At 33.8% G+C, this 14,922-nt stretch overlaps 1 protein-coding gene across 2 annotated transcripts in view; it reads right to left on the reverse strand.

Annotated features, from left to right (window-relative positions):
• Positions 1–440: 440 nt before the first annotated feature.
• Positions 441–14,922, reverse strand: part of PKIA (cAMP-dependent protein kinase inhibitor alpha) — an 85,077-nt gene continuing 70,595 nt past the window's right edge. The window contains exons 1-3 of one of the 2 annotated variants that reach the window (XM_032250814.1): positions 12,631–12,735; positions 6,265–6,442; positions 441–2,680 (exon numbers count right to left, since the gene is read on the reverse strand). In XM_032250814.1, the coding sequence (XP_032106705.1) occupies positions 2,601–2,680; positions 6,265–6,415 (231 nt within the window). In that variant the 5' untranslated portion in view covers positions 6,416–6,442; positions 12,631–12,735 and the 3' untranslated portion in view covers positions 441–2,600. Of the gene's footprint in view, positions 2,681–6,264; positions 6,443–12,630; positions 12,736–14,922 lie in introns of those variants that run through there. The other variant, XM_032250824.1, reaches the window with a different exon arrangement.

The raw sequence follows: 14,922 nt of genomic DNA on the forward strand, positions 1-14,922 counted from the left end.
TGGTGACAAACATGGGTTCAGATCCTAAGTTCCTCACTTACTAGCTTTTTAAGCCTCTAAAGGTGATACTTTATGGAGTGCTAATATTTTAATCTGTGAAATTGGATAAAAATACCACACTAATAGAATTGTCTGAGGATCAAATGGGAGAATATGTGCTGCAAAACCATTAGCATATGAATAGTTGGTTAATAGGCATCCAATGCTCTGGTTTCCTGCCCTTTCCTTCTCTCTTTAAAAATTCAGATCCATGTATATTCTTGACTTGCAAATAAAAGAAATTAAAATAAAATTTGGAAGATACTGTGAATAAGCAAAGTTTATAAGATGTGGACATTTTGGAAAATTAATTTTTATCTCCCCAGCTTGGGAATGCCTTTGGGTTTCGATATAGCAGACAAAGCAGTGGTAATAAGTCAAACTAAATCAAAGGCTCCATATGACTTTGCAATTTAGCACTATTTGTATATTCAAAGACAAGCATGGCACCACATGCATGAATAATAGTATATCACATAGGAACATAAACCTTCCACATATACTCAGCACTGGTTCTAAACTTTACAAAATCACATAAAATCAGTTTGGAATTTCACAACCTTAAGAAAGAAGAGAAATTTAGATTCACAAGAAACTTATTAAAATATTAAATGAGGATACTGAAAACTGACTGTAGAAGTTGGATGGTTTAAACAGATTACCAGAGATTGCCTAAAATAACCCTAGAAACCTCTTTTCTCACTTGTGAGTCTGTTAATGGGTGATGTGTTTGAATTTTACTGGGTACATCGCTTCTTGGCCTTTTGGCTAAGATCAAGTGAATTTTACTGGGCATTTTGGCCCCTGATGGATTAGATAGAAGGATAGCATTCTAAAATTTAATCTTTCCTCTTCCTGCTCTTGGAAAGGCTGACATTATTAACTTCTTTTCTAGTAGTATCTGATTGAGGGCTAAATGCCACCCATGCCCTTACTTCCAGTCATTTGAAGTGTCCTGTAGAAGGAGATGTGAGCAGACTTACCTTTTATCCTGTATGTAATTTTACATAGAAAAGCTGAGTTTCTGGCACAACCACACAGATTACCTATTGAAATTCTGCTCTACCTACTTCATATGGAACAGTATCTAAGTCCTCAAGGACAGCTAAGGGGGTTTGTTGCTGTAAAGTGTCTCCCATTGTCTGCTATTTGTCCAGTAATTCATGAACCATTGGCATAGTACTGGTTCCTTATTTATTACCACTGACAAATGATTTCATAATACTGACCAGAGGCATTACACAGCTCACAAAAACTTTCCATATAAGAACCACGATGTTAAAACACAGCAGAGGCTATCAAACACAGTAGTAACAAGAATTTTGTTAGCTTCTAATGATAATCATTATTGTATCAGAATGCAATTCACACTAATTATTAGTAAAAGTTTACAAACATTAAAAAGTGCATAATAACATTTGGATCTGAGAGGGCTGAAAAAAGACATGAAAACACAACACCAGGGCTTTGCTTTTGTGATTGGTGTCCACATGATTGCAAGGAGATTACTTTTTCCACCTTATTCAGCTTTGTGAAGATAAGTTGTCCTCCAAATTTAAATAGTATCATACAGCATTGTGAGAAATTTGATTCCATAAAACAAACTACTTCCAGTCCTCAGTGTGATCTTGGCTTTTCCTTTATACTTTTCCAATTGTCCAAAATTCTCATATACATACATGTATATATATTAGATGTGAGAAGTTCTCCACTTGAGAATAAAACAAAATTGACAGATTGAATTTCAGTCTGTGCAGACACCAAACAGACTGAATTCAGGTAATATTCACATTAATGGATATTTTCAAATGTCTGTCTAATATAGCAATAGAGTTTTGATAAATCTGTTAGACTTAATCAACTCATCAACATACAATGAGCAAGGGGAAAGACTGTTTTTAAAAAGTATGTTCTATCCTGTGTACACCACCACAGCATGGAAAATAAAAAAAAAAGACAGCCCTTTTAAAAATGATTGGTATAAAAATTCACAGTAATGTACATCATTTTGTTTTTCATAAGCAATCAGAGAAGGGGGCAGTGCTGAGCATCTATATTGTATAATACAAAACAGTGTAAATAACACAGCAGTAACACACAGATACATAATGCTAAAAACAGTGCTTTCTGGATCTTTCTTTTACTGGGTGAACACTTGAGCCAGAGATATTTAAACTCTGGTGTTCAATCAACCCTTCGCAATTAGACACAATTAAATCCTCTGACATTGTGAGGGGCCAGATGCTACAGGAAGAATCATCATCTAGGTCGGTGCTACTCTCTATAAGCATTTCATCATATGATCAAGTGAAAGGATCCATACAAAAATGACGCCCAAACAAAAGCCACATGATTTCAACCATTGCTAATGACAGAGGTAGGGAAAAGTCTGCCTGCAGCCACAGCCTCTGCCCCCATTTTTAACATGATAACGAGCAGGTTCCTGCAATGCAGCACAGCCATTTTCTTTTTCCTCTTTTCACTCATGGAAACAAATGCATTCCAGACACTCCTGGAGATTTGAGACATTGTCAGATGTTGCCGAGGGTCAAAGTGGGGTGTTAGCTTTCAGATTTTGCTGCTTCTCCCTGGGCTTCCCCACTTTGTTCTGTAGAACTTCGTTGTGCATCTTCTTCACCTTCTGCAAAAGAAAAATAAAAACAGAATAAAGGCAAAATAAAAATGATTGCTTATATTTACCAACTCTTAATATGTCATATTGGCAACTTCAGAAATACTAAAGAGGCCTGAAACCCTCATAGGGACAAGTATATTTCTTGGTAGTCAGTTCATCACTAAGAAAACAGCTTAAGTTTTCAAGGACTGATTAATTCTGTGAGCTTGCAATAGCATGACTCAAAAACAAATAATATTCAAATTTTCAGAGTAGTTGGTGATCAGCTAAGCCTCAGATAAACAGCTCAGAAATCTCATGGGCAGTTCATGTCACTTAAATATACTTTCACAGGTTGCAGAAATCAGAAATATATTTAAGTTCAAATCAGATGTGGTAACATGTTTACCTTTTTATGCCTAATTATCTTATTTGAATAAATATTTTAAAACTGCATTTTCTGCTTTTTATAGCACTTGACGATAACCTAGCTAATTTCTCAGAGGTTCTATTAGTTCAAAGTAAAAGCAGTATTGGAAAATGAAAGGACACTATGTCAGCTGGCCAGTCCCTTATCAAATAGTTATAATGGCCTCTGGTCTGCCGTTAGAGAACATGTGCACAATTCCAATAAAACCACCCTCATAACTGCACCCTCAGTAGCAATCTTATCCAGTGAACATTAAACCTGAACAATGCTTTCACTCCATATTAGGTCACTTTATATAAGTGCAAGCTGTTGGCAATTCTAGACTCAAAGATTCAAATATCTGCATGCAATATTTGGTTATCAGACAGCCAATATTGGCTTAGTGGACAAAATGTTTTCTGGTGTTGCAATAATATAAATGAATCAATATTTGCTAAGTGTTTGTTATTATAATTCAAATGAAAGCAGGTAAGTGGGCTGGTCCATTCTTTAGACCATAATGTTATAATGCAGTTTCTCCTCTACTCTTAGCAAGTACACACAAAGCACCTCACCATACTCCCACGACATTAAATCTTTAGGAAAATTAAAACCAATTCTTCTACATAAAAATATTTTCTTCTAGTAACAGTACCAATGGTATGATCAGACATTATATCTGATTTTCATGCACTATTTTATTATGAGAGCCTCCCATGATGTGCAGATGGCCTGGTTCTGAGATGTGTAGATTAGCATGCCACAGGAACTTGATAAATAGGAGAAGCTTTTGGTAACCAAAGAAATAAAGCCAAATTAGGGCTACGTAAGACAGTAGAATATTTAAGGATGAAAGAGATTGTATAAATACAAGATTGAGGAATTTGATTCTCATGGGGCTTGAGACCTTGTAGGTGTCTGGGGACACTTTTCAGAGCTTGGCATTATGCTGCAAACATAGAGGGTGTTGCTATATAGATGCTATTAACAAATAAAGGTAAATGTGAAATAGCAATATTGCTGAGTATAAACTAAAATGAAGCTGAAACATTTACAAATTACAAAGGAAATTCCTTGCAATTCTCAGTTAGTGATGTTGAGCTTGTCATTACATATTTGTCTTTTTTTATGTTTTAGACCTTCATATTATACAGTTCTTATTTTTAGATTTTTTGTACTTAAAATAAACAAAGTTATTGCTTTTTATACTATGCCTGGCTTTGGACTTTATAATTTGAAGAGAAATAGAAAGTGTTGCAGGAGTCTAGTGAATTGCCATTAACATGCAAAAATGTTTAGAAAAGAAGACAATCAGAAGTTTAAAGATAATTTATTTTAAATTAATAATATAACAAAAATTATTTATATTTATTAATATAAAATTTCAATTTATTTTGTAAATGATGTATAATAATTTAATATGTTTTCAGGAAAATTAAACAATCTTGGGGCTAACAATTCTCAACTTCAGGAAAAATAAAAAAGAAGAAATTAAATTACGCCATGAATAAAAATATCTTAATATTAAGAGTGGCTAAAATTAATGCAGGCTATTTAAAATAGCATATTTGTATGAAAAATAACATATAGCCTGGGTGCAGTGGCTCACACCTGGAATCCCAACACTTTGGGAGGCTGAGGCAGGTGGATTACGAGGTCAGCAGTTCAAGACCAGCCTGGCCAAGATGGTGAAACCCCGTCTCTACTAAAAATACAAAATTTAGCCAGGTGTGGTGGTGGGTGCCTGTAATCCCAGCTACTCGGGAGGCAGAGGCAGAAAATTGTTTGAACCAGGAGGTGGAGGTTGCAGTGGGCTGGGACTGTACCACTGTACTCTAGCCTGGGTAACAGAGTGAGATTCCATCTCAAAAAAAAAAAAAAAAAAGGAAAATATAAATCTTATGAAAGACTTCAGGAAAAATGTATTTATCCATCTCATGTTACCAAATTGGAATAATTCCCTATACAGTCTTTCTCAGAGCTGTTCTGGGAAGTAACCACTGGTGGTAATAATGGCACAACAATGAAACCTAAGATATACACAGGTCTACATTTTCCAAAGTGGTGATGTTAAAGTTTTATTATTAATGTGAATTTGAAAAGACCAGTCAGGAACTACTAAGCTTTAGCCATTGAATAAAATACTATCCTTATGTATTTTAAAGTAATGTTGCTGAGCCATTTCATTAATATATATATGTATAAATATATGTGTGTATATACATATAAATGTATATATATATACACATATATATGTGTGTGTATATATATACACATACACATACACATATACTCTTCAGTTTTCTAATAATCTAAAAGGTTTGCCTTAAAAATTCTAACAGTGAAGACCTATTGAATAATTAGGATTTGGAATCTGAGATAAGTGCTTTCCATGCACATAATATCAGAGTTCCCTAATCATGAATTCTTTTTACTTTTAAAGGCTATTTTTATACAAGTCTTCTCAAGGAAACACATTCAGCTTTGATATCTGCAAAAGCTATGGGTGGAGGAACTATCAAGGGACTTATTCTAATACTCAGAAGTAAAAATGTCAAGTATTTTAATCCATCAGACTTGTTTTTCATTAATAAAGATAGACTCCTTGGGTAAGAATTCAAGGTCAGTAAGAAGACAAATTTTTCACAAACCCGTTCTGTCTGGAAAGGGAAACCAAAAGGCCCTTTTACCTAAGACTTACTTACATAACAGATCACTTTACTTCCATTCTTAATAAAACTCGTCCTGGAGACTCTTTTTTCTAAAATTGTTCTTAGAATTGAAGTCTGTCAGAATTACCTGTGAATCTTGTTAAATACCTATCTACTAAATGTTAGTAAATGTTAGAGGTGGCCAATAATGTCAAAGGTAGGAGCTCCAACTTTCCTAAATACTGAACGTAAGCAATTTCAGAACTTTTACAGAAATTAGGATTAAAAAAACACCATGTGTTTTATTGATTGCATTAATACAATCAGATTAAGGACTCTGCATTTGAGTGGAAAGCCTTCTAAAGAGACATCACTGAAAATAGAGCAGGAGTGATTAAGAGATTAGTCTCAGACTTTCATCTTGCCTTAGACTGTTTAAAACTCTTTATATTAGATTACTTTCAAAGATGGCTTTTGGTGTCTTAATCCCACTTAGTAAAATGCTGCAAATCATTCTATGTTCATAGAGAAATGTGTGCCACGTGACTTACCTGTCTTGTTGATATCAAGACCTGCTAATTTCAAGGCTAATTCATTGCTGTTGCCACTTGCAGAGGAAACCAGGATATCATGTATAGCATTTCTTCTACCTGTTCTTCCTGAAGCAATAAAATCTGCATAGGTAGTTTCCACATCAGTCATTGCTACCAAATATCCACATAGCAGGGACTACAATAAAAAGAAAAATTAATGGGTAAATATAATGATAGTCAATGCTAAACATTTAACAAAGACAACTGTTAAACTACTGGCCTAGTATATGAATGTGAAACACTTGGCCTGTTTACAGGTTCGCAAAACAAGTAATGCCTTTTCTGGTCCTAAGTATTTAGAACAAAGGTCTGGGAACCTTTAATGTTCAGGGCCTGATAGCGCATATTTAGGCTTTGAGGGTCATATGATCTCTATTCCATCTACTCAACTTTGTCCTTACAGTGCAAAAGCAGCCATAGCCAATATGTAAAACAAATGTAATAAGCAAATCAGGGAATGGGCCAGATTTGGCCTGCATGCCATAGTTTGTTGACATTTAGTTCACATTATAAAATTATCTCTTTCTACTACCATTTTAGTCATTCTTCAACTCCAGAGAGAACTTGAGATCATGTGGGGGGCATTGAGTGAAAAGTGGTTCATCCTAGGGATGAGCAGTAAGTGAGTGCATTGTTTGTATCGTCTGTTAATGCAATGGAACAAAATTCAGTTTTCTTTTTATTACCACTATGATGTCATGCACCCGCAATTCTAAATATCTTCAGTGATCAAATACTTCTCCCAGTCCAGAAAAACAGCTCCCCATGTACCCCTTGGTAAGTCATTACTTGAGAGGAATAACAAACACTCTTGATTAAATCTTGGAAATAAAATGTCAAAAGGTACAAAAACAGTGATTACTCAAAACCCTCTCATTTCTATCATTAAAATTGCCATACTGTCCAAAGCAATTTATATTCAATGCTATTCCTATCAAAACCAATGACATTTTTCACAGAATTAGAAAAAAAAAGCATTCTAAAATTCATACAGAACCAACAAAGAGCCCAAATGGCTAAAGCAATCCTAAGCAAAAAGAACAAAGCCAGAAGCATCATACTAGCCAACTTTATACTACAAGGCTACAGTAACCAAAACAGCACGATACTGGTATAAAAACAGACACAAATACCAATGAAACAGGTTAGAGAACTCAGAAATAAAGCCACACTTACAACCATCTGATCTTCAACAAAGTTGACAAAAACAAGCAATGGGGAAAGAACTCCCTCTTAAATAATTGGTGCTAGGATGACTGGCTAGCCATATACATATTGAAACTGGACCTTTTCCTTTCACCATGTACAAAAATCAATTCAAGGACTAAGTCAATTTAAATTGATTAAAGACTTAAATGTAAAACCTAAAACTGTAAAAATTTTAGAAGAAAACACAGGGAATACAATTCTGGACATAGGCCCTTGCAAAGAATTTATGACAAAGACTCCAAAACAAATTGCCACAAAAGCAAAAATTGACAAATAGGACATAATTAAACTAAAGAGCTTCTGCACAGCAAAATAAACTATCAACAGAGTAAATAGACAAACCACAGAATGGCAGAAAATAGTCTCAAACTATGCATCTGACAAAGGTATAATATCCAGAACTGATAAGGAACTTAGATCAACAAACAAAAAGCAAACAGCCTCATTAAAAAATGGGCAATGGATATGAGCAGACACTTCTCAAAAGAAGACACACATGTGGCCAAGAAGCATATGAGAAACTGCCCAACATCACTAATCATTCGAAAAGTGCAAATCAAACCTACAATGAGATACCACCTAACACCAGTCAGAGTGGCTATTATTGATAAGTCAAAAAATAACAGATGCTGGTGAAGTTGCAGAGAAAAGGGAACACTTATACACTACTGATGGGAATATTAACTAGTTCAGCCCCTATGGAAAGCATTTTAAAGATTTCTCAATAAACTTAGACCTACCATTAGACCCAGCAATCACATCAGTGGGTATACACCCAAAGGAATATAAATCATTCTATCAAAAAGACACATACACATATATGTTCATCACAGCACTTTACACAATAACAAAGACATGGGATCCACCTAAATGTTCATCAACAGTGGACGAGATCATGTCTGTTGCAGGAACATGGATGGAGCTGGAGGCCATTATCCTAAGTGAATTAATACAGGAACAGAAAACCAAACACTGCATGTTCTCACTTATAAGTGGTAGCTAAAAATTTAGTGCAAATGGACACAAAGGAGCGAACAATAGACAACAGGGCCTATTTGAGGATGGAAGGTGGGAGGAGGGTGAGGATCAAAAAACTATCTATAGGACACTATGCTTATTACCTGGGTAATAAAATAATCTGTACACCAAACCCCTCAAATATGCAATTTACCCGTGTAACAAACCTGCATATGTACCCCTTGACCCTAAAATGAAAGTTGGAAAGTAAAACAAACAAACAAACAAAACCAAAAACCACCTCATTTCTAAAATCCTGAATTTGGTAATTCCTCTGGCCACAGCCACCTTTTCTTTCTCTTTTCCTCTTGTACTCAGTGAACCAATTCTTTACACTAATGCTGTCTTTAATTCCTTGAACCACTTTTATTTTAGTTTCCCTCTAGGTCCAGTCCTACGTGAATCAGTTACCCACTACTTTTTGTAGTTTTTTTATTAGCATCAAGAAGTCCCTTTGGTCTATTGCTATCTTTACTTTCGTACCTACACTTCACTGCTGGGAAAATACTATAGTATATTTTCTCTGATCTCAGTACTGGGTGGCTGAGTGTTACCAGAAAAAGTCACAAAATTGTGCCAACTGGCTCAACTAGAAATTTTGGACTCTATTATTAGAATACACTTGGATGGAGTTGCTCAGAAATTCTTCTGTTCACCTCCAGTTGACTCTTCCTTATGCTATTCTCTGTGGGAATGATTCCAAACCCTTTCCAGTCTACACACCAGACACCACCTACCTTAAGAGATGACTCTGCATCTTCCTCTGAGAAGACAGGACATCTGTTACAAATTCTCTAAAATTTCTTCCTTTTTCAAACAACATTTTTCTGTATAATCACTATTCTTTCTTTTATGGACAAATTGACCTTTCTTTTTAAGACACACTATTGATTTTATTTCCTTCCACCACTAATGCCATTACCCACTACCCATTAACATGACACATGTTGGAGAATATATTTTCCCACATTTCCCTCCCTTGATATCCATATCTAATCACTTGCCAGGTCATATTGGTTTTTATTTGATGCAACTCATATTTACTCCCTGTCAAACATGGGAAAAACATGGGAACATGAACATCAACCAAATACTGAGTTTTTCCATTCCCTACGTTTCCCTGCATCCCAACCTATCTAAAACGCTGTTATCTCAAAGGCCCTCGAGCCTGCTGCACAGCCTATGGAACACATTTTGAATTTTTTAGCATTTCTTGATCTGGAAAAGATTTTCATGATCTGGAAAGGACTCACTTTTTTTTTTTTAAACTTCAACCACTTGCGATCATATTTGGCATGTTTTAGAAAAATAAGCAATATTTTTCCAGAGCTTCTCTGCTGGTGTACTGGTTCAAGCCTGTTATTCCACCTGTAAAAGTATTTCCCCAACAAACTTGCTTGTTAAATTTGACTTAGCCCTCAAACCTCAGCCAAACATCATCTTCTCTTTTACCTCATTTCCCTGTCTCTTTAGCAATTTACAGGTTTGATTTGTACTTGTACAGGGCATTTAAATTCTAACTAGCATTATGGTTACTTCTCCTTCTCAATAGATCTGTTGATGCCGACAAGGTCTATTGGCTCTGACAAGGCAGGAACTGCTTTTGTTAGTATTTTAATCACATACAATTTCTAGCAGAGTCCTTTGCACATGGCCAATATTAAATAAGAATATGTTGTATAGCACTGATCAGTGAGGAAGAAATACATTAATTGCATTATATCAGTGGTCACAGGAAACTTTCCTGCTTCCTGATAGTACTACATTACTAAAAACTAAAAATTCATCTACTTCAGTCTAGAAGTTTTTATAGATGAAGAACCTGAGGACAAGATAATTCAAGTGTTCTGACCATATTCACATAGTTAGTGAATTAATCTGCTCATATTCACAGAGTTAATGGATTAAGTACTTGGAACTCAAGTCTGCAAAGTTTCTGCCCATGCTTTTTACTTTATCATGCAGCCTGTCTATGAGTAAGTCAGAGTTTGAATAAAGTTTTTGACCTTGGAGTAATTCAGTGTTATTAATTGTAAAGACATTTTCATTATATCTGCATTACCATTAACCAACACAGTATTTGGTTTCTGCGTTACTTCAGAGGTTTAGAACTGAACATGCACATCAACCTAGCAAATACATCTTATAAATATTTTAGGAGAGGTGGCGTCCCAAGATATATTCAAGCTCTGTTCACAAAGATTTTCACTCAGCCTCTTTTTATGGCTTTTAAAAACATAGGCTTTAATAAAAAGAACAAGTGCTATTATTTCTCATCTGATAACAATGTTGTAAAGTAGGAAAACAAATCCTCATTTTTCAGATGAAGAAAATAAGTCTCAGAGATTTTAAGTAATCACTAAATCATACATATAATTATGACTTAAACTATGTCTTTGTGTTTTGTGTTAAAGGGCATTCTACTTTGAGGTAAAGGTTTCTGGTTTTTGCCATTATCATTTCTAAATGCAGACTGCCATAATAATACATATCTTTGTAGGGGTTTATATCTAATTCTCCTTGCTGAAAACAATTTTTAAAAGATATGAAATATCAAAAATGAGGCAAAGAAAAGTGGCAAAATTTTCCATGAAAAGATAAGTATTAAAAGAATGTGTCTTGTGCTATGATTTATCTACTTGGGAATTTTAACAGCCCTTGGTAGCGATTCTACTTATATGTGGATAACCAACAACTTACTTTGTATTTTCCTTTAGTGCACTCCCAAGTAAGGAGCACATGAAGGAAGAAATGAGGTAATGAAAGACATAAAAATATTTTGTGCTTACTTTTAAAATCTTCATATATATATAGCTTTCATTTCAATAGAATGAAAGATAATATCGACAATTATAAGAAGAGCTTATTCCTGTAAAGTTGAAATATATTTTTAGTTTAATGTGCATCCAATTCTGCACCTTTAAAGTAACATGGAAACTAAGTACTGGATATCCAATTACAGTAGCCATTATAATTATTATAATACAAATAGCTATTACTATAAAAGTAATATTTCATTGCTCATTATGTTTTCTTTCTCTAGAAAATAGGTCTATTTTCCAATAAAAGAACAATAGCTAACAAAGAGCATACACCAAATACATGAATGAAGGAAAGCATACAATTACATTTTTAAACAAAATATATACTGTAGACTCCAGATGTTCTCTAGGATTATAGTGCTTTTAGTGAATTCCCATTAGGTGCTCAAAAATAGTTATTTTTACCTGCAAGGTGGCTATTTTTTTTAAGTTAAGCATGTAGACATAGGCCTTCTAACTTAGTGATGTGACTCCAAGAGATAAATATCTTTTACTTCAGGCATACCTGTATAGATAAACTTTTGTTTTGAAATTTTGGTGAATGGTCATAAAAATTATGTCTGACAGATATTCAACCGCCCAAAATTACAAAATTCAAAAAAAGTCAAATAAATGTCAGCAGCAGATGGAAGTTTAATAGAGCAGCAACTAGCACATATTCTGACTTTATAAAAATAATCAGGAAAAAATCTGAAAAACGTATTAAAAGTAGGCCTTAATTCTTCACTAGAATTTCCTTTCTATGTTGCTATAATTAGAATTTTCTAGACATGACAAAATGATGGTATTGAATATAGACAAGGTAATATGGCGATTTTTTTTTTTGTATCCAGTTATACAAAAGATCAAATTATACTAATATTCAGCCTCATGGGATAGGAAAAGAGGAAAATGGATATTTTATTATTTAAATGCTGAACCATTTAAAGTTATATTAAATTTTAAAGCATAAATCTCTAAAACCTGACATCTAAAAATTCAATCAAAATCTATGAATTAGAAATAAGCTTGCTCTTTCTTTTCCCTCTTCTTAAAACAGCCTCACTCTCTTATTCTTTAGCAACAGAAGCAATATTGCTGCTTTACAAATTGTTTCTTTGTATAATGGATTTCTAAACTGAGCCTCATGATCTGTGTTGAGCTTTTCCTTTCTTGTACTATCTTTTAAAAATACCATACACACAGATTATCTGAGAGAATAAAGCAAAACGTATTACTATAGTAGAATTTACAGATTTAGATAGATTTCAAGAGGCTATGAAATGTATGTACTTACGTCCCCTGTGTTAAACAAACTGAAGTGTTTCACATCGATGGATTCTAGAAGTTAGGCCTATGATGTTGCTAAAACGATTTTTATAGTGACATTGAGTCATGAGCCAAATGGTGACTGGATAACATGCTAATTTTACTCCTGTAAATGGGACACATGAAATGAGACTCACAGACTTGGAGGAAAGAATGGAGAGAATGTCATCAGCATGCACTGAAGACTTCTCTTTAATCTGAGTAGTATGGTTTATTTTAAGTAAGAAAGAAAGTAAGAAAGATAGAGAAAGTAATTCCCTTTTTTCCACTATTACAAATGCAATTATATAACTTCTCAACTTTGATTTTGTAAAATCATGGGAAGTATGTTTAAAAGCCCTTGAGTAGTTTACTATGTGTTTGCCATAATAATACATGTCTTTGTAGGGGTTTATATCTAATTCTCCTTGCTGAAAACAATTTTTAAAAGATATGAAATATCAAAAATTAGGCAAAGATGAGGTATACTAACTTGGTTTACGTTAGTATATCTTAATTGCTTTGGTCTCAGATATCTATTACATCCTCAAAAATTATGAAGAACCCCACTTAGCTTTTACTCACCAGGGTTAAATCTACCAATATTTAAATATAGGAAATTAAAAAATCTAAAAAAATTAAATAATTATTAATTCAGCTCCAATACTATTAACAAACCCATTAGACTTTATATAAATATCTTCAATGAAAGTAAAATATATTCTCCAAAACAAAAAAAAAATAGTGACAAGTATGGCATCTATTTACATTTGAAACTTACTGGCTTAATTTTGCAAACGTCTGCTTAATAAAACACATCTGGTTTCTAATATTTGCTTCTGCATTCAATCTATCTCAATATGTTGTTTTAGTTGAAGTATGTAAGAGAATATGGTCTCAAACAGATATTACTGTTTTTAGCTGGAAAGGTGAGGAGAATTTTAATAGCCTTTTCAGATAATTGTGGCTTTTTTTCAGTGTAGAATCTAAAGTCATATCAATATGTTTCCATACTCTGCCTTTAGAAATTTCCCATTGCCTTTCTTGCACTTTAAAATGGTCTTTTGTCCATGCATTTTTTTTTTCTTTCTTTCTCTTTTTTTTTAACTATCAGATATTGGTCATCTGGAAAATAATGCTACACTGGGTTATGTAAATTTCCCAAATGGTAGAACATTTAATTACACAATATCATATTTGTTAGCAATACCACCTATCTCATCTGACAGGTCTTTAAGAATTGGAAAACTGACAAGTTCACAGGGGCAGATAATAAGTTTTCCAAAATTGTAATTTTTGTTTGAAAGCTCAGATTTTTTCATTGGCAACAGATAGTGATAGATGTAGCTTTCCTAGAAGTGACAATCTCACTTTGTTCATTTTCAAGAATGTCCAAGTTTGAACTACAGTTTACCTGTCACTTTTTCTTTCAAGTAAAAATGGTGATCCATGAAAAAAGTGTCTGGCTCAGCTCTCAACCTACAGTTGCACAAAGTGTTTTACTTGTGATAATCACCTGTTTGATACACAACAGAAGTGCTGAATTTATGAGACATCCTATTCCATCACATGAATATTAAAAATATGTGTTCTCAAAGATTGAGATTGAAGAAAATAAATTTTTTTATTCCTTCATCAAGTACATCCTGGCACTAAAAAAATACTAATTGTGTGTGTGTAGGGGTGCAGAATACATAGATCCCTAGGAGTGTTTAGTGCCACTGACTTGCTTTGTGCAAAAGTGCCAGCAGTTCCCTCCCACCCCCACCTTGCCTTTGCATAATTTCTGCAAATGTCAGCCTTCTTTTTTCTCCCCTACTAATGGCATCTTTACTTAATTTCTCCTCCCAAACTTTTTTAAGATCAGACTCAAATACTATTTTCCCCCTACAATGTTTAACAAATCAAAACTTTTAAAAGTTTTTTTTGTTTTACAGATTTTTGTTTATTGTGATAAAAATAACATATAGATTTCTCATTTTAAAGTGTACAGTTCAGTGGCATTAAGTACAATCGAAATATTGTGCAGTCACTACCATCATCCATTTCCGGAGCTTTACCAAGGCAATGAAAATTTTTAGAAAGGTTAATAGTTACAAGTAGGCTGGACTTCACTAATGGTGAGCTAGGATCTGAAATTAAATGACAGAAAATTCAAACTGAAACAAATCACAACTTCAAAATGAGAAATCTTTACACGTAAATGTTTAAAATGTCAGAAACACTATCTTTCTTTAGAAAATATTTTTATGATTTGGGCAAAGAGTGACCTCAAAGCTAC

This window comes from Sapajus apella, unplaced genomic scaffold (assembly GCF_009761245.1).
Source record: "Sapajus apella isolate SASKATOON/1434 unplaced genomic scaffold, GSC_monkey_1.0 scaffold3, whole genome shotgun sequence".
NCBI classification, from domain to species: Eukaryota; Metazoa; Chordata; class Mammalia; order Primates; family Cebidae; genus Sapajus; species Sapajus apella.